This window comes from Acomys russatus, chromosome 6 (genome assembly GCF_903995435.1).
Source record: "Acomys russatus chromosome 6, mAcoRus1.1, whole genome shotgun sequence".
Taxonomy (NCBI): domain Eukaryota; kingdom Metazoa; phylum Chordata; class Mammalia; order Rodentia; family Muridae; genus Acomys; species Acomys russatus.
The window spans coordinates 28,963,678-28,984,408 of NC_067142.1; the positions used below are offsets into that span (position 1 = coordinate 28,963,678).

Sequence of the window (20,731 nt, forward strand, 5' to 3'; positions counted from 1 at the left end):
CTGTACACTGGTCTTCCATGGGCCAGTTGGGTGGCCCAAGGCCGGTCCCACCTGTGCTCTGTTCTTTGAAGACCCCACTCAGCTAGGGCTCTTCAGGTCTTTGGTCTGTAGGCTCCATCCTGGTCCGTAATCTCTGTCCTGCAGATCAGATACTCTGTGTGTTTGGAGGCACCATCTTGGATCCCCTAATCGCCCTATCTTTCAAATTCATGGCTTCTTTTTCTATAATTGTTGTCACATACACACACATGCATGGAAGCGCGCGCACACACACACACACACACACACACACACACACTCCTAAAATATAAATACAAAATGCTCAGTGTGTGTAATGTTATTTCTGTGTGTACATGTGTGTGTGTGTGTGTGTGTGTGTGTGTGTGTGTGTGTGTTTCCTTTCTTTTGGATTTGTGGACATGGAGTTATTTATTTCCTGTGTTTTCCTGGGTGTAGTTATCCTCTTTGAGTTGGAGTTTTTCTTCTAGTACCTTCTGTAGACCTGGATTTGTGGCTAGGTACTGATTAAACTTGGTTTTGTCATAGAATATCTTATTTTGTCCATCTATTGTGATTGAAAGTTTTGCTGGGTATAATAGTCTAGGTTGGCATCTGTGTTCTCTTAATGTTTGCATGACATCTATCCAGGCCCTTCTAGCTTTCATAGTCTCTGTTGAGAAGTCAGGTGTAATTCTGATGGGTTTGCCTTTCTACGTGACTTGAACTTTTTCTCTTGCAGCTTTTAATATTCTTTCTTTGTTCTGTACATTTAATGTTTTGATTATTATGTGGCAGGAGGATTTTCTTCTCTGGTCCAATCTATTTGGAGTTCTGTAAGCTTCTTGTATGTTTATGGGCATTTTTATGATTTTATTTAAAATATTTTCTGGGCCTTGGAGCTAGAAGTCTTCTCCTATTCCCATTATTCTTGGATTTGGCCTTTTTATAATGTCTTAGATTTCTTGGGTGTCATGAACTTTTTAGTTTTAACATTTTCTTTGATTGATGTGTCAATAACTTTGATCATATCTTCAATCTTCCACACTTGAGATGCTCTCTTCCACCTCTTGTTTCTGTTCTCTTTGCTATGTTTTCCAACTCTAAGATTGCCTCAGCTTGTATTTTCTTTGTTGCTTCTAATTCCTGCCTTAGGTCTTTAATAGTTTTATTCATTTCTTTCCCCCATTTGGATGTATTTTTCAGTAATTTTTATCAGGTTTATCCAATTCCTTCATCTGTTTGGCTGTATTTTTCTGTAATTCTTTATAAGGCTTATTCAATTCTTTCATCTGTTTGAATGTATTTTCATGAATTTATTTGAATGATTTATTTTCCTCTTTCCTTTCTCTATCATTTTCATAACCTTAGATTTAAAGTCTTCTTCATGTGCTTCATGGATGTTCATATGTCCAGGGCTTGCTGTGGTTGGATCACTACTTTCTAATCGTGTTACATGGCTCTGTGTTTTGTTGATAGTCTTCTTATACTGGCTTCTAGGCATCTGGTTGTTTCTACTGTTATCAGGCCTAGGTTCCTCCAGTGAGGTTGCTGTCTGTATCCCACATGGGCCATGCAGGTTGGAAGCAAGCAATGAGAGCTCCAAGCAAAAGATTGTTTTCTAGGGCTCCCCAGAGTCCTCCTCAGGATTGTAGACATTGGAGCCTGCACCCATCTCAGCTCATCTGGGTTCCCTGTCTATATCCCAGTTGGGTCAGGCAGGAGAGGAATAGGCTGATAGAGTTCCAAGCCCAAAGATGCTCAGGTGCCCTACAGGCCTTTTGGAGATGTCAGGGCTCTGCCTATCTGCTCTGTGACCCAGATGGACTAGACTGGTATTCAGCTGGCAGGGAGAGAGAGAGAGAGAGAGAGAGAGAGAGAGAGAGAGAGAGAGAGAGAGAGAGAAAGATCCATGCCTGAAGCTGCTTGTAGGATGGCAGCTAATGTCAAGTGTGGCCAGTGCCAGAACTCATCTCTCCCTGTCTGCTCTGTGTCTCAGATCCAGTAAGTAGCAGACCACACATGGAGAGAGCCCAAAGCTGCATGGGTGTCTCACACTCTTTATCAAGATGGTGGATCATGGGGGTTGTCCCCCAGGACTTTTCTTTGGGTTAGCTGGGTGGCCAGGGTTTGGACCAACCCATTCTCCACACTGTGTGGATCCCTCTCACCTGGGAATCAGCAGCACTGGTGTTTTGTAGAGCTCAGTTTGGTCTTCAGGTCAGTATGCAGTCCTGGTTTGTCCTGCTGATCAGAAGCAGAGTGTGATCAGCGCCACCATCTTGGATCTCTCCCCCATTACTTAGCATTTTATATGCTGATTTTAAACTAATGGCAAAATAAGCCAGCATCCCCACACATGTTCATGCACTCAAACATGGTCAATTTGAAGATGTTCTTTAAAAGAACACAATCTGTCTTCTTTGATAGATGTTCTCACTACAATAAATTTTTCTTTTAAAAAGCCTAAGAGTTTATTTTTCATTTCTACTTATTTCCCTTCAGGTTTGACTCTGCTGATTCAGAACACAATACAGGGAGGTTTCCACCAAATTTCTTGAATCTAGTGAGCATCTTGTTAATGGTTGACAAGGAGCCATAATAAGTGAAAGCTTATAAAAGATAATGGGAGTAACTGCTTAAGATTTTCATAGGCTTATAAACATGTTATTATTTTGATGTCAACTGTGGACACATTTTTCAATTGCTTCCCTTGTGACATTAGATGCATAATTAATCAGGAAAACACAAAGCCATACTTACAGTTTAACCAGATAATTGTCCTGGCATTAAATATTTAGAATCTTACATTGTAGAAAATATTAATGAGTAATTAAACATTTTTAATTTTAAAGGTCAACATCATTTGAAAGGAGAAATTTATCTCATTCACACAGTCTTCCAAACCTGGATTTTAAATGAGTCTTTGGTGCAACTGGTTGTAAGCCCACACATATTATTCTGCAACGTTCACACGTGTGTGCTTAGTAAACTACATATATAAGAAGTAATTATTAAGTTCATCTATGCTCCTTCAAGCAAGATACATTACAAAATAGACACAATCACATATCTTTTTAATTTATTTAAGCTATCTACAGAAATTTTTTATAAAGTATTTTTTTATTAATTTATTCTTGTTACATCTCAATGTTTATCCCATCCCTTGTATCCTCCCATTCCTCCCTCCCCCCCCCCCCATTTTCCCATTATTCCCCTCCCCTATGACTGTTCCTGAGGGGAATTACCTCCCCCTGTATATTCTCATAGGGTATCAAGTCTCTTCTTGGCAACCTGCTGTCCTTCCTCTGAGTGCCACCAGGTCTCCCCCTCCAGGGGACATAGTCAAATGTGAGGCACCAGAGTACGTGAGAAAGTCATATCACACTCTCCACTCAACTGTGGAGAATATTCTGACCATTGGCTAGATCTGGGAAGGGGTTTAAAGTTTACCTCCTGTATTGTCCTTGGCTGTTGCCTTAGTTTGAGCGGGACCCCTGGGCCCAAATCTCTACAGAAATATTTATAGTAATTTTCTTACCATCTCTAAGGTTTTCAAAATATATTAATTTTTAGTTTATAATTAGCCTAGATTCTTTCAAACTATGTATATATATATATTGGATGTATGTATATCTATTGGATATGCTATGTTATTTATATTCAATGATTCAATCTTTTTATTTACCTTCCTTAAAGTATCCTCATATTGAGAAAAAAGTATAAGCAATGTTCTGCTTTTTTTATTGTTATGATTTGGGGCCAGGTAGAGTAAGATTATTTACAAAAAGTAAAAAATTTGCCAGCTTAAGGGCACAGAGTTGTGTAACTATGAAATTGGGTTTTCTAAGCATGGAAGAGAGAATTCAAACTTAAACACAAAGACATTCTTAAAAATTCCATGTTTTCTATTGACTCATTAGAAACTAGATCTGATAATGCAGTGACCTGGGAATCTGAGAGAAAAATAGGATGTCATGATTAACTACTGGGTCTGTTCTGGTGACATGTGACAGTTATTGACATGGGAACACTGAGTGAGAACTGGTCTGTGGTTGCAGAGGAATGAAGGAAACATTGTCTGTTAATGTGCAAGAATTGGCTCTCAGTTATCCATGTGGTAGGTGTATGGACCAGATCAGGGAAGAAGTCATGGCTGGAGATACAGGAACAGATATGGAGAATAGAAAATTGAGACATCTGCTATTTAAAGCTGGGAGACCAAATAAGCTCCCCTTGGATGGTGAACAAAGTGGGAAAGGGAAGGAATCTGAGGACAGAGCTGGAACCACACAACTATGCATGTTAAAATGAGGAGGATGTGTGAATGCTGTAGGCCACAGAGAGGATGCCAGAAAGAAGGCGCCGACACGAAAGTTTCACAACTTGTCCCAAGTGAAGAAAGTGGGGGAGGCTCTATGAAGTCATAAAAAGATTTCATGGTTCTCTATGAGGCTGTGGCCAGTTGATTATAAAAACTACAGTAATTATTTTAAAGAGGTCTCAAGTTTTATAGAGTATAGAAAAAAATTAGATAGTTGTTTCTCTAATACGTTCTTATCTAACCCTGGATATTTGAAGCAGTTTATCTTCATAGGGGAAACTGAATTAACTTACGAAAATAATTACTCCTTTTTTTGGTCAGCAGCCTCAGATTGACCAAGGGAAACAAACCAGTTCTTATAGTTTCCTTGTATATAGTTATCATCTTTTTAAAAAAGATTATTTTTTAAAATTTGTCCACTTTACATCCCAGATTGTAGCCCCCTCCCTTGTCACTTACATGAAGTATCCCTTTATATCAAGGAATAATACTTTTATAAAGTGTCCGAAGATACACGTAGATGAGGAAGCCAAAATCAGAGTTGTTTGTGTTCAGATTCAGCAGAAAGTTTCAGTATCGTCCCTTGAACCACGTGTGAGGTGTGTTTCAATCTGTAGAAGCAATAGAGACACCCAAACAAACTGTTGTTTCTGAACAAACCCTCTCCTCCAAGTACCTCAGACTGTAGGGCATGGGACTTGCCTTCAGCTTATGCTATAAGAACACAGAGAGAGGAGTGCCAGAGCAAAGGCAGGTTTTTCTTAAAAATCATTTCGAAGTTGGCAGCCTTGAATCATAGTTGTAGTTGGATGAAGAAAGTAGAGTCCTAGGATTCTTCTGCATCCTCCTCCTTCATGCTCAGGGTGCGCCATTCATCTTCAGTCTGAAGATGACATTCCCATTTTGCAGAGAAGAAGCCAGTTGCCAGGGACTGTTCTTTTTCTTTCAGCCAACTGTCTTTCTTATTGAGCACGGGTGGTGTCCATAGCTTTGACCCTGCAGCCTATAAATCATTTGCCAGAACTGAGTCACGGCTGGGCTACCACTAGCACATCTGAAAATATGATTTTCTTTTATTTTCTTAACCAGGATATATTTTAAAATCTGTAGTTCTGAGAGAAATGGGACACACGGAAATATCTTCATTTACTGATATGTTGTATTTTTAGTTAGAAAATGCATTTCAAACCTTCTACCGTTAAAATACACTATATTCTCTGGCAAAAGTTTATTTGAGAGGAGGTATATTATTAATGTAAATATTTTTCAGATTTTTCTGTGCTTTATTTTATGATGTAAAATTATTTCAGTTACTAATAGAGAGAACTAAGTACTTTGAACACAAACACGTATATATATACATATTGCTTACATTTATATGCTTACATGTGATGTCATTAGGATTCTTCAGTGAGCCACAGAAAGTGCCAGTATGTACTCTGTAGAGGTGGTATGCAAAGGAAGTGTCTAGTGGTTAAAAGGCAGGGGACAGTTAACTAAGTATTGTGCCATTGCTAGGCCAGGGGCTACACTGCCATAAAATAGAGATGATCCTTAAGAAGGTCAGTGGGAAGATTTTATTAGACTCTCAGTACAGCTTGCTCTTCAAAGATACATCTAAAGTAACAATGACTGAAAGGCTGAAAATGCATCTCTGCAGGGCAAGGCTACATTTACTATTCCTTAACATTCATGAAGCCAAGGCAGAAGGATTGCTGGCTGTTTGAGGCCAGCCTGGACTACATAGTGCTTTCCAGGCCAACCTGTTTATGGCATTAAACCTTATGTCAAAAGCAACAAACCAACTGAATGAGCCAGTTGTTACTTACTCCAGAGTAAGGGATCTCCTGAACATTGAGGAGGATAAGTCAGAAATTGTTACTAGCAACTCCATAATGATAACTCACTGTCTAGCAGAACAATATTGACACACTTTCTGTTCAATCCTTTATTCTAACTTTTCCCAATAGAGTTAGAGGACGACTGTCCTTGTTTTATAGCTGAGGATGCTGAAGATCTGAGGTTGTTGTGTTAGGGGCTGAGAATTTGGGAAATGATCCACTATGAAAACCATGTTCAGCCAGGTGTGGTGGCACAGTCTTTAATCCCAGCACTCAGGCAGGTAGAGGCAGGTGGATCTCTGTGAGTTTGAGGCCAGCTTGGCATACAAAGCAAATCTAGGACAGCCAAGGCTACACAGAAAAACCCTGTACTAGAGAGAGAGAGAGAGAGAGAGAGAGAGAGAGAGAGAGAGAGAGAGAGAGAGAGAGAGAGAGAGAGAAGGGGGGGGGAGGTAGGTAGGTAGGTGTTACAGTTAATTTATCAGTTGGCCTAATAATGTTTATTATTAGCCCCATAATTATTATTAACTACAACAGAGAGGGAGGGAGAAAAGAGAAGAGAAGCGAGAAGAGGAGAAAAGAGAAGAGAAGCAATTTCAAGCAGACAAAAAGTACCTTTAATCAAGAGCTGATATATTATGGAGACAATGGGTTTGGCATCCAAACCACACACATCACAGAGGGTAGAGCAGAGCAACTTTTTAAAGAAAAAAAAATACAAAACCCAAGAATCAAATACACAAAAAAGCCTCCCAAAATCCCTCAGAAATTAGGGTGGTGGTAATGAACATCTAATCAGCTATTGAATTCACTGTACATTATATATTATATTTTACACCTGGTATCATAAGTGACTTCCTACATCTGAAGTGTCTCAAGTGGATTCCTTGATAGCTCAGCCTGGACCTAGGCCAGCCAATCAGAGCTCACTCAAGAGCTAACAGGTCTTGGTCCTGGCTGAGTGCTAACCAACGAAACGTGGCGTGAGACATTGTGGTCGATATGTGTCCAGGACATTAGACTCTGAAGCTATTTCTGAGAATTTAGCTTAGTACAAGATGGACTCTCTATATAGCTAAGGAGGCCCCCAAGAGTTGGGTGATCTGAAGAATTCCACTAGGAGTAACAGTAAACACAGGTGGCTGTGGTTGCGTTACTTTTTCCTGACCCAGCTCATTGAACTCCTTCTAGCTGAGATGATCTTAGAATAATTATTTAATATCCCTTTGATTATTCTCTCTTGCAGAAAAAGGGAATAATTGCTTATGATATTTTTATGAGTTAAATAAAATAATAGAAGAATTTGTCTTGCACAAGCTACTGAGAGAACCTACAAAGTTTGAAGGGTCGGATCTTCACTTTGGAGCACATGAGGAATTGTTCGTGTTGGTATAATGCATCCAGAATAACATAATTCTATCATAGCTAAGGCAATTTTTCTCATTTGTGGGATACACAGGGTGGAATAATTTCTTCTTCTTCTTCTTCTTCTTCTTCTTCTTCTTCTTCTTCTTCTTCTTCTTCTTCTTTTTCATTTTATTTATAGTGGACTCTTGCATAACTTCTTAAGAACAGTGCATGTCTCTGTCCTTTCAAGGAAGGCTAACGAGGGCCCTCACAAACAGCTCACCATCTCTGTGAGCTTCACTTCTTGTGCCATTCCCTCACACCTTGGTTTCCTCATCTCTACAATGAAGTGCCTATGTGTGTACTTGGAATGCTAGTATGCATAAGACTTAGCATGCTGCTCTTCAGTGGTGCCCTTGAGGCAGTGTCACGTGTAGAGTTAACATGCGATGAGTACTTTATGAAAGATGAAGTAGAACACATAACACTGTAATGAGAATGCATCAGCCATCTTTGATGAGCTGTCTTCACCACAGAGAGTGTGAGGGAGTGCTACAGGGAAATACATAAACACAGTGTGGCTCCCACTCATCCCTGTTCCTTCAGGCTGATGATAAACTGGAATACTTTCTATGTTTTTTTTTTTTTTTTTAAGTTTTGTACCTTTTAAATATTCAAGGACTCTGATGATAAGAATTCAGTTACAGGGAAATGAAATGCATAAGCCTGACACACTTTTTTTTTAAGGCCGAATGGCCTTTGTGTGATTAGAAAGTTGAGGCAAAAGGGAGAAACTGTGTTTCTTATTTAGTATTCATCATTTTCACGCTCTTCTTGCAAATACATCCTGGGTGCTAAGAGATATAGTAAATAAGTTGATTTGGAAATTCAGCGACCTCTGTAATGTAAATTATTCATATCATCATGGGTGGCATCTCCAGCATAGCATATTTTATCAGTTAAGGCATTTTCCTCCCATTGGGGTTATACAAACAGAGGAACAGACTCTTGTTCTTCTATTTCCCCTCTTTCTGTTCAGAGTGAACTCTCAAGTTGCAGATGTAAGAATGACTCCCAGTGTGGCCCAAAGAATAATCTGTTGAGTTTCAAGCATTTAGAAGAGAAAAGCAACAGAATTGTGTTCAGAGTTCATTATACATGGTACATTAGCTCAGCAGTGTCCCACCTTAGTCACATATGAAATGATGCATATTGGCTTATGGTGACTCTCCATAAAAACATGTTTTCTATCCTCCACCTTTAAGCTTCTTTGAGGGAAAAAAGTCATCATTAGGTACAGCAGAAAAGGACTGAAAACACCCAAACTGTGTGGGTCCTTTTGGGAATATAATTGCTGTAATGTCCTCTGTTGTGCATTCTTACATGTCTTCTTTATATCTTGTTGTTATTTTAAATCTTTCCTATGTGCCATACTGCTATGATGCCTTGTTGATAGATGATAGCTTGGTCATATGGTGACCATGGACCACAGAGGTTATGAAGGCTGTTCATTCTGGAGACGTTAGACTCTGAGGAAAGAGTCCTACCCGAGATAATCAGAGAAGGAGGTCTCAAGGCATTGGGTCCCTTTGAAGAGTCAAGTGGACTTTAGGCCAGGGATGAGATAAAGGCTCAGAGTAAGCTGTATGGCGATACTATTTTTCTAAGTAAGATTCGAAGATTGATGTACAAGGGAAAATATTAATTTGAATCCTTGAATGAATCCTTGGCTGGTCATTGTGGCTTATGCATGGTCACATCAGAATTCATAATCTAGTGCCAATATCTGGCTGGCTTCCTATTTATAGGAATTTTAAAGAGAACAAATATACTTTTTTTTTTTTTTCAGTTTACATCTGAGTGACAAGAATCTAGTTATTTTGTTTGCTCTTGGTTTTTTGAGACAGGATATTTCTGTGTAGCCTTTGCTGTCCTAGTGTTGCTATGTAGACCAGGCTAGCTTTGAATTCACGGCCATCTATTTGCCTCTGCCTCCCTGAGTGCTGGAATTACAGGCATGTGCCACCATGTCCAGCTGACTCCAATCTATTTTACATATGATGGATGCATACAAATGTATCCTACTAATGAGAACAGGCAATACCACCTGTACCATGCCAAATTTGTCTCATGAAAATACATGGCTTCAGTAGAGAATTGGTCCTTTTTTTTTCACTTTGGCAATCACAGCTTACCCTTAAATATAACCATCATTTTTTATTAAACTCAGTCTGACATGGTACTGACTTAGACCTCTCATTGTTTAATACTCAACTCATTTGATTTTGTCTAGGTATATTTTCACCCTTATAAGAGTCTTGGAAAGGTTTACTATTTTACGGGGAAATGTAGCTCATTCTACTTTGTCAGCAGAGTAATTGGCAGTGATGTCTTACCGAATTGTCTAGACTAGATCAAATTCGTATTATACAATACTTTGTGTGTGTGTGTGTGTGTGCGCGCACGCGTGTGTGTTTAGAAACTACTATATTGTTTTCTGAGTAAAATAGCAGTTTGGATTTAGTGGAAGTGTCCATTGAGACAAAAGACCTGGGCGGATGTCGACATATCATGATATATCTAGGCATGGTACATGTGTTTCTTATTCATGGTGCTTTGGAAATTGAGGCAAAAGAGAGTATCTGGGGCTGTATTCTGTCTCTTTTAGACCCTTTCTAGCTCTGTCAAGTCCCAGCTCTGAAGATAGCAGTCTCTCCTCACCAGCAGAGTGGGAGGGAGAACATGCCTCCCAGTGATGGTGTGTGTGGTATTCACAAAGCAGGCAGTTAGAACATGCTCACCTATGCACGTTGCCCAGAACACTAATCACTGGGGTCCAGGAAAAGAACTCACATCCAGATATCCTACTGATTTCAAAGTGTTTCTCCTTGAGAAGGGATCTCTTTTTCTGCTTCACACACACACACACACACACACACACACACACACACACACACACACACACAGACACAAACACACATGAACTTTTAGTGACCTTAGAGTACACTGTAATTTAGTGTCCATGTTGCCCAGACTTTAGCAGAAGCACAGCTGGGATGAATTGTGTTCTTGGCACTTGGCATCAAGGATGTGCACTTAGTTCAGTGTCCAAGGGCAGAAGTTTTAGAGCCGAGTCTAGTAGTGCCTCCAAGGAGCCATGAAATCTACTAACAGGCCACTCTTGAGAATAAACAGCCAACGAGTGGATTTGTTTTATTTCAGTCAGAACCCTCTACTTTTACTCCCCTGGATTCTGGTATGTGATATAGAAATCCGAAGCGAGGCTTTGGGTCATCTTTTAAAACACTATGGTCAAATATGAGGCACCAGAGTACGTGTAATGTCCCCTGGATGGGGAGATTTGGTGGCACTCAGAGGAAGGATAGCAGGCTACCAAGAAGAGACTTGATACCCTATGAGCATATAAAGGGGGAGGAGGTCCACCTCAGGCACAGTCATAGGGGAGGGGAGTAAGGGGAAAATGAGAGGGAAGGAAGAATGGGAGGATACAAGGGATAACCATTGAGATGTAACAAGAATAAATTAATTAAAAAAAAAAAAAAGAAAGAAAGAAAACACTATGATCCATCCCTGGCTGGAGGCAGGCCACCAGAGAGCTGTGGGCTCAGAGTTCATTGCTAGGCCCCTTCTAGAACATTTTTTCAACTCATTTGTGGTTCACCACTGTACCCTTAGTGTATCCTAGGAGTGCCACAAGATTGCATCAGGTGGCAATTGCCATTGTCTGTTCTATCCGGTGAGGGGTCATTCAGCATCACCTGTGTCTATAAGGGCGCTGGGTGAGTTCTATGAGTGGGTAGTACTCGGGCAATGGCTCCTTACCAGGAAAAAAACAAACAAAGAGGGATGTCCTGGTTTCCTTTCTGATGCTGTGATAAAAATACCCTGGGATTAAGCAACTTAAGGGAGAAAGGCTTATTTTAGCTCATAGATCCAGGCTACAGTCCATCACTGTGGAGACCACAGTAGAAACCTGAAACCTGTGAGTCACAGCCACAGCTAGGAGCAGAGAGATGACTCCACGCATGTGCATAATGGCCACCGAACCTTTTGCACTCTAGTCTGGTACTGTGTAGGGACCCGAATGAAGGATATGTGCCACTCATTTTCAGAATAGGTCTTCCCACATCCACCAATGCAACAAGACAATCCTCCACAGGTGTGTCAGCACATAAGCCCGATCTAGCGAAACTACATTGAGAATCTAGAGAATCCCAGGTTCTCTCTGTAATCAGAATGGATCCTCACAAGAGGTGTCTTGTATCATATTGCATGTGAGGACTTCAGGATTGTAGTGTTTATTTCTTTCTCATTGGTCAGTAGAATGCTTAGAATCAGAGTCCCCACTTGTCTTTGGTAACTTTGATGGATGTAAGAGGTACTTATTTTATCTGTGATACTTTTATGCTGTGCAGGCTTTCGAATTCACAAGTATGCATGTATGTATACATGTATGTATGTATGTATCTATCTATTTATACATACATACATATGCCGATGTGCACATATGCATGTGTGTGTATATTTTTTTCGTAATCAAATATTAAACTTATTTTAGTTCCCTTGGCTCTAGGTGTAATTTTCTTTGTTTTTAGAAAATTCTATCTGGTACTGGGATTGTAGCAAATACATAAAGCAGCATTTGTTCAGCTTGCAAATGACCCTGAGTTCTGTCTCTATCAGTGAAAAAACACTCCACAAAAATAGTATTTTACATATATATGTATATATATATGACACATCAGATTCCATATTATTTCTAAAACATACTATTTGTGTTTTTTGTTTTTTATTAATTAATTCATATTATATCTAAATTGTTATCCTATCCCTTGTATCCTTCCATTCCTCCCTCCCTCCTGCTTTCAACCTATTTCCCTCCTCTATGACTGTGACTGAGGGGGACCTCCTCCCCCTGTGTATGATCATAGGGTATCAAGTCTCTTCTTGGTAGCCTGCTATCTGAGTGCCACTGGACCTCCCCATCAAGGAGATGTGGTCAAATATGGGGCACCAGAGTTCATGTGAAAGTCAGTCTACACTATCTACTCATCTGTGGAGAATGTCCTGTCCATTGGCTAGATCTGGGTAAAGGTTCGATGTTTATTGCATGTATTGTCCTCGGTTGGTGCCATAGTTTGAGTAGAAACCCTGGGCCCAGATCTGCCCATCATAATGTTCTTCTTGTAGGTTTCTAGGACCCTCTGGATCCTTCTATTTCCCCATTCTCCCATACTTCTCTCACCTAGAGTCCCAATAGGATGTCCCCATGTCTATCCTACATTCCTGGTAAGTGTCCCTCAGTAGAAGAATGGATAAAGAAACCCTGGTACATTTACACTATGGAATACTATTCAGCTATTAAAAATAAGGAATTCCTGAAATTTGTGGACAAATGGATTGAACTAGAAAGGATCATAATGAGTGAGTTCACCCAGAAGCAGAAAGAGTCAAATGGTATATACTCACTTATAACTGGATACTAGCCCAAGGAGCATGTTCCATGAAAGTCTTCACTTAAAACATATTGTTTGAATCTTCCCTTTCAAACCTGTGTTGCAAGGGGTTTCATCTTTTTGGTGATGGCTGCCAACTCTTCATTCATATGCTTTCATTTTATGTTTTATCATTCTGTTTGAGTTTTTCCTCTTACCTGCACTGAATATTTCCTGCCCAGTCTCTATTCTATTTCTAACCCCTCCTAATAGTTTCACTGATCTATGGCTGCTAGCACTATTTCACCAGGCTCACAGCCCCGACTTGCAATTGGCCTAGCCCTATTCACTAGTAAGTGATGATGCCCACTGATCTTAGTTATTTAAAAAAGTTCTTTACTGATTTAAAACCACCTCTTGGCACTCAAAGCCCTTTACAATTTGGTCCCTAGCCAGTAGTCCAAACCTCATCTCCATCCATTCCTCCCGCCCCTTCATGTCCTTCAAAACAGCCTGTCACTTAATCACCAGTCCCCTAGCACAAACATAACTAGCTTTCAGTGCCTCGTTCTGTCTGCTGGATGTGTGCTTCTTGACTCTTTCAAGCCCTTATGTCTCCCTAAGGCTCGTCTCGGATCTCCTCTTGTGTATTTCCCTCCATTTTATCTCAGCAATGGCCTCATCCTTTGTCACTCCCCTCATTGCTGTTAGTGAGATTCATTCCTCTTTGTGTTTTAGTGGTGTCTGTCAATTTCTCTCCTCAGTTGTGAGCCCCTCAAGGAATTCGTCTAAACAGAAGGAGGCAAATATATGAAACATAGTCCCTAAATTTGCTTACGATTAAGAATACAGCACTATGTCATGGGCATCTCTTACATAGTCGCATGAAAGTCACTCGCAGTCAGAGCGTGTCGTGATTGTCGAACACTAGCACTTACCTGTCTTTCTTTTGCTTCCAGGATTAGGCAAGTGAAGACGCTGAAAATCTGAAGAATGTTTCCAAGGAGTGATCTGACTGTCACTCACTGGGTTCTGAGGAGCATGAGGGAGCTCTTTCTAGTGCTTTCTCTCCTGCTGTCCCAAGCAGCTCATTTGGAAGGCAGAAAGGACAATCACTTCATCTGGAAAACAGGTAAGAGTGTTCTGGCTGCTCATTTGTCCCACAGGCGTTTAGGAGAATATTCCTTTCATATTTATTTTACTTATTTGTTGGTTTCTTTAGTGAGTGCGTGCGTGCGCGCGCGCGCGCGCGTGTGTGTGTGTGTGTGTGTGTGTACATGCCCAAGAGGGTACCGATTATCTGGAGCTTGAGTTACTGGTGACTGTGAGCTGGTCACGTGGGTGCTGGGAACCAAACTTAGGTCTGCAACAAGTCCTGGTACCAGCTGAGCCATCTCCCCATCCCCTTACACTAGATTTTTATTCCTGCTTAATTGCCACCCATGCCAGCGACACTTGTTATCCTTTAGAATTTCTGTGTTGTTGTCAACTACAGTCATCATTTTCATGGCTACATCTACTTCTCCTTTGCCAACTGAGAAATGGAACACGACATCCAAGTGGAGCTGATCCCTTCAGTTGGAAGGCTCAGGACCAGTTTTGTATATGTCTTTCTTTCAAGGTTCAAACCCATTAGCTATTTATCGTGAACTATCTTCCTGCACAGATGATCTACATGTGGGCTTGGGAGCAAAAAAGAATTACCTGGCTTATGCTAGAAAGAAGATGCAGTGGTTAAAAGCCCTTGCTGCTCTTGCAGAGGACCCAAGTTCAGTACCCCATCCATTGCGTGTGGCTCATCATCACTTGTAATTCTAGCTTCAGGGGAGTCAACACTTTTGCTGACCTCCAGAGGCATCCACATGCATGCATACACACATACAGGCACACGTGCACACAAAAATCTTAAACACAATTATCTGAACAGCTTTGCCTGTGGGCGTTAACTACAGAGTCTCTTTACAGTGTTTAGAGATCCTCAGCTATCTTGGGTACAGTTGCCTATGCATTTATAGGAAAGAATTGATTTCAGGTTTTCAAGCTCATATATAACTTTTACTCTATAACTATGCTCTTAATTTTCCCATGTAAGAGATTCGTTCATTTTAATTACCAGCCCTAATAATGTATTAGCTTAAGTTATGAACCCTAAACATAGGGTTGTTACTCTCACATGGCTCTTTGTATCTCTAATGCTTTCTTTGTTATGGATTTTAATTTTCTTGAAGTTTCACAATCAGATCATTTACAATATTTATTACTGCTTCAAAAGTCCATTCTTGCAAGCACAGATAACTTACACACTTAATATCTTGGAAGGGGAACATGCTGCTGTAGAAGATCTATGGTCCTCAGAGAGTTTTCATTTTGGTCCCATCATCTGTAAATTAAATAGACTGCGAACATATTGTCACCACGGAAATATATATAAAGTGATATTCATAATATTTAAATGACTTTGCAAAAATGAAAGTGAATTATGTTTTCAAGTATATTAAGTAAAAATATCCCTGTGCCATTAGAGATACAGTCTGGAGAAAACTTAATTACATTAAAATCTCTATAAATTCATTTAATTGTAGGCTCCAATACTACACTAGTGACTTGTGTCTTCCCCTACAGTAGGATCGCCAAGCTTTGGAGAAAAATTTTAAGTCAATACTGCATTTTTATAAAGGGAACTATATTGTTTTAATCACAGAAGTCAAACATTTGTGTGTGAGTGTGTGGAGGAGGGGCAGAAATCAGTTTAATTTCTTACTGACCTGAAACTCACCAACTGGGTTAGGGTGGACTAGCTAGCATACTCCAGGAACCCTCCTGTCTCAGCCTCCCCAGTGCTGGGACTGTAAATGTGTGCCACTATGCCTGGTCTTTCTTTACCTGGCTTCTGGAGAACCCAATTCTTGACCTTGGCAAGCACTTTACAAAATGACCTATCTCTCCGGCCCACCAAAGGCAAACACTTCATCAATTCAGACTTTATCTGGCTACCTTACTGTCCGATGTTCTCTGAGAAGTGCAATTAAAATGGAGAGTAGCAAACCTGCAGCGTTAATGAGATGGTTAGGAAAGTCAGTTTGTTTAGAAGACAATTTATGTGCATATTTTCTAAGAGTAAGCCACTGAGTTTCTGGAGAGGGAAACCTTTCCAAACAATGCAAGAAGACACGGGGCATTGTTTCAAATAAAAATCATTTTCTTTTTCTTCACTGTCTACTTCTCATCTCTTTAAACTAAAGTATTTGTACGTGACCATAAACTTCAAAAGCAGGAAAATGTCAACACTGAAAAGGCAAAAGCAAAATTCTAGGCCACGTAACCCATACCCTGTCTCCTTTGTGCCTTCTGTAAAAATGTCCTTTCTTTTATAAATACATATGGTTTCATACAGTTGAATCTTTGCTTTTTTTCATAGCTAGCCTTTATCAGACCACAATATCTTGATGAGTATTACATACTAGGTTGCACACTGCTGTCTCTTCTCTGAAAGGCTGCATAGTATTCTTAAAGGCTGCATAGTGTTCTTAAAGGCTGCATAGTGTTCTTAAAGGCTGCATAGTATTCTTAAAGGCTGTATAGTATTCTTAAAGGCTGCATAGTGTTCTTAAAGGCTGCATAGTGTTCTTAAAGGCTGCATAGTATTCTTAAAGGCTGTATAGTGTTCTTAAAGACTGTCTAGTGTTCTTCCGTGTCTGTGTTCAATGATTTATTCACTGCTTAGTACTTCAATTTTTGCTATGATACACAATGCTGTATTATTTTAAAGGTGAGCAACAATTGATCTGAGGAAGTTATCACATCCCCTGGAATATTTTGGGGTCATTTCATTCAAAATTGCCTTTGATACCTTTGTTACCTTCATATCTCTCTCTCTCTCTCTCTCTCTCTCTCTCTCTCTCTCTCTCTCTCACTGTCTCTCTCTCCCTCCCTCCCTCCCTCCCTCCCTCTCTCTCTCTCTCTCTCTCTCTCTCTCTCTCTCTCTCTCTCGCTGTCTCTCTCTCCCTCCCCCCCTCTCTCTCTCACTCTCTCTGTCTCTCTGTCTCTCTCTCTCTCTCACACACAGATACACACACACATGATTTTTATTATATTTCATATGAAAACTTTTGGTGTTAAAATTATCTACATTTGTATAGTATGTTATCAGATCTATGAACACAGGTGAATATTAGTCCACAACGATCTGGAATCCGGAAAAAAAATTCTGGAAACTCAGATAAACATATCTTATACTAGAAACCTGAAAATCATCTTTCTGGTTTAGATTGGATGCCATCCATTTAAAGTCCTTGCTAATCTTCATTGTTTTCCCCATAAATTAAAAGGTTAAATGTCAGTAAACCTCCTCTAAATGAGAGTCATTTCTAGGCAAGCTTTTGCCTTTGGAAGCACAGTGGATCGATGATGTTTAGGGATTGTGCTTTGTTGTTAAGGATTGCTGTACTGGGGGTGCTCGGTAAGTTGCAGGTAAGGGGCTACTGATCTGCCAAAGCTTTCCAACACCTGTCCTCCTCATGAGGACATCTGGTCCCTATTTAGTGTCGGGCACCCAGCCCATCATCTATGTCTGAGAAAGAAGAGTCAGTCCATCATGAGTATCAGATAAGAATTAACCTTGTTTACTGTTTTAAGTTTAAATCTGTAGTTATTTGTAACTACCTGCTTTGCTAAGGAGAGGCTGGACCACAGTCTCTGAAGTCATCGAAAATTATTTACTTCAAAAGGTCTTGAAAGAGGTTTTGAGAAGTGTGTCCATTCAATTAATATTTGCTGAGTCCTGCATTCTGGGCAGTGTTAGAAGGACAGAGGAGCAATAAAATTTGAGAATAAACTAGATCCTTCATTCTAAGAAACCTGTACTAAGCATCACCAACAGAAAATAGGTGATTTGGTAAGAAGTAAAGCCAGGGTAGAGTCATAGGTGTACATGGTAGAGGAGAGACTGGAGACTTGAAGGCTGCCAATGGAACACTTCGTTGAGGAAGTGTCTCTATATAAAAGACCCAGGTGAAGTGAAGGCATGAGCTGGGGAGCGGTGAGGTAGGGTGGGGTGGTGATGAGAGACAACAGGTATAGACAGCAAGCATGGGGTTCCGAGACAGGAGCACAGGGTGGTGTTATTTAAGGGTTGGGGAGGAGCTTGATATAATGGCCTTCACCTTTAATGCTAACACTCAGGAGACAAATACAGGTAGATGAGTTCATGACTAGCCAACTCAGGGAGAGTGACAAGAACTCAGGACAAACAAGTAGCAGGGCCATGGTAGCCATGTACTTATCTGTCACAGCTGTGATTCTGGAGAAAACAGAAAGATGCTAGAGAAATTCTTTCCGGTAAGATTTGAGTGGGGTCACTGTGGGAAGACCTGAAAGGCATGTCATGGAGTCTAGTTAGGTGGTGCTAAGAGCAAAGAGTGAGTTAGACCAAAGAGCAGGTTAGACCAAACATCATGGAAGCAAAGCTGGTGTGAGGACTTTGACTTAAAGATGTATATAAGAACAGACTTAGATATTTAAGACATATTTAGGGGCAGATGTGTTTTAAGAAGATATATTTAAGGACAGGCTTACTATTGAAGGGCAGATCCATCTAATCACCAGGTGCAATTTTGATGGTATCTTGACATACTTTTGCTTGTTGGAGATGGAGTGTTACCTGCACTGAGGGAAAACAGCTAAACATCCTAAAATGATTAAGGTAGTGCCCACCCCAGAACACAATATCAGACCTGAAACTGACTTTAAGGCCCAGATTGAAAAGCCTTGAATTAAGATAAAGCCACTGAGCATGTCTTAATTTTTCTGTTGCGTGACCAAGGCACCTTATAAAAGAAAGCATGTAGTCTGGGGCTCAGGGTGCCAGAGGGGTAGAATACATCAGCATCGCAGCAGTGAGAAACAATACCTGGCCCGAGCAGAATGGTTGGCAAGGAAGCAGGGTACTGGAGCAGTAACTTATGTTACTGCTTATGTTAATCCTGAAGTAAAAAGGCACAGAGAAAGAGAGCTAACTGGGAACGGCATTGGCTTTTAAAAACCTCAAAGCTCATCTCCAGGGACACACCTTCTCCAATGAAGCCACACCCCCATCCTTCCCAAACAATTCTACCAGCTGGGCACTAACTTCTGAAAGTTGTCCTCTCTTCTCCACATGTGAGGTGTGGCACATGTCACTTACACACACACACACATACATACACACACACACACATGCTGAATGAATAAATGAATGAATATTGAATTAAAATTTACATCGTTTCTGCTGTGCTGTAGAGGAAACAGAGAGTATGCCTTGAGGTGCTTGGCAATGGCCACATTCATGCTTTGACCTTGTATGAAATTCCTATGCAGGTATCTATCCCAAAGTTGAGTATACAGACCAAATACCGGAGAGAGATGCAGGGTACACAGCAGCAAAGATGTTGAAATTAAATGTAGCTTTAGAGATGCGGATCTGTACTCAGAATTTGTGATCCTGTATATACAGAGAATAACATTTTGATTATATCCTTCGGGAGCCAAATGACATTAAAAAATCACAGTGCTAAAATGCACGTAACATAAACTTTACCATTTTAGCAGCTTTAAAGGTGTAAAATTCAGTGAGATTTAGAGCACTCAGAGAGAGCTGGAGCATTCTCCGATACCTTGTTCCAGATTGTTTTCACTAGCCAGAGTCACATTTTACAAGTAGGCTTATAAAAGGACAGGAAAACAGATTTGTTTTTTTGTTTTTTTGTTTTTTTTTTTTTGATAATAAAATTTGAAAGGAAAGAAAAACAAGTTCTGTAGTTATTTCTTCACAATAAGTTAAAAAATGTTTTTGTCAACATATAACTAACTCTTTTAGTAGCATAAATTATGCTACAGGGAGGCACCTCCAAATCCTGAGTATCTGCAGGGAAGAGTTATTTCACCCTTCAGAGCCACAGTTATTTATCTGAAAGTGAGGACGTCAACATTTTGTAGGATTATTTTGGAGTATAGGATAAAATATTGCAATATATGATGAGAACTGATGACTCAAGAATTTTAGCTACTGTCTCTGTCTCCCTTTTAAAGATTTTTTAAAATGAAGCGTGTGTACCTCTGTAGTAGTTTGTGTCCATGAGTGCAGATGCCCACAGAGGCCAGAAGAGGGCGTCAGATATGCTGGCTCTGGAGTAACACATGGCCATAAGCCACTTAGCATGTGTGTTGGGAACCAAGCTGGATTCTTCTGCCAGATCAGCATGCACTCTTAGCTGCTAAGCCGTCCCTCCAGGGCCCCTTTCCCATCACTGTTGTGTGATAGTTTTGTGCCTTAACTATTCATGTTTCTGTGCTTTGAGGTTTTTGTGTAATTTACTTCACTAATCATACAAAATAAGTATTGCTTGATAGCTACATGTATTTTATTAAGAAGCGATTTTACTGATTTGAGGTATAAATTTGTTTTTATATTAGGCTCTCCGAAAAAATTTAATTTCAACAGCTCTCACATGATAAGTGTAAGAATAATGACCTCTATTCTATGTGCAAAGTAAATAAAATAGAATTTTTCACTAGGAATAAAAATACATTATGTCAGTGACATTGCAAAAGAATAAAAGATCTTATCTATGTTCACAGTTAACCACAGCTTAAATAATATTTTCAGCAGGAAAGTATTATAAGGAAAATTACATTATATATATTGCACACATACATTCTAAACTTCAAGATTCTTAAAGAAAACAGAATGTTCTTAGAAGAAAGAGTTTGTTTTAATATGTGTTAGAAAT

General features: G+C 40.0%; 1 protein-coding gene across 1 annotated transcript in view; it reads left to right on the plus strand.

Moving 5' to 3' along the window:
* Thsd7b (thrombospondin type 1 domain containing 7B) overlaps positions 1–20,731 on the plus strand; it is an 839,983-nt gene that overhangs the window by 139,848 nt on the left and 679,404 nt on the right. The window contains exon 2 of the mRNA XM_051147323.1: positions 13,925–14,097. Within this exon, the coding sequence (XP_051003280.1) occupies positions 13,959–14,097 (139 nt within the window). The 5' untranslated portion in view covers positions 13,925–13,958. The remainder of the gene's footprint in view (positions 1–13,924; positions 14,098–20,731) is intronic.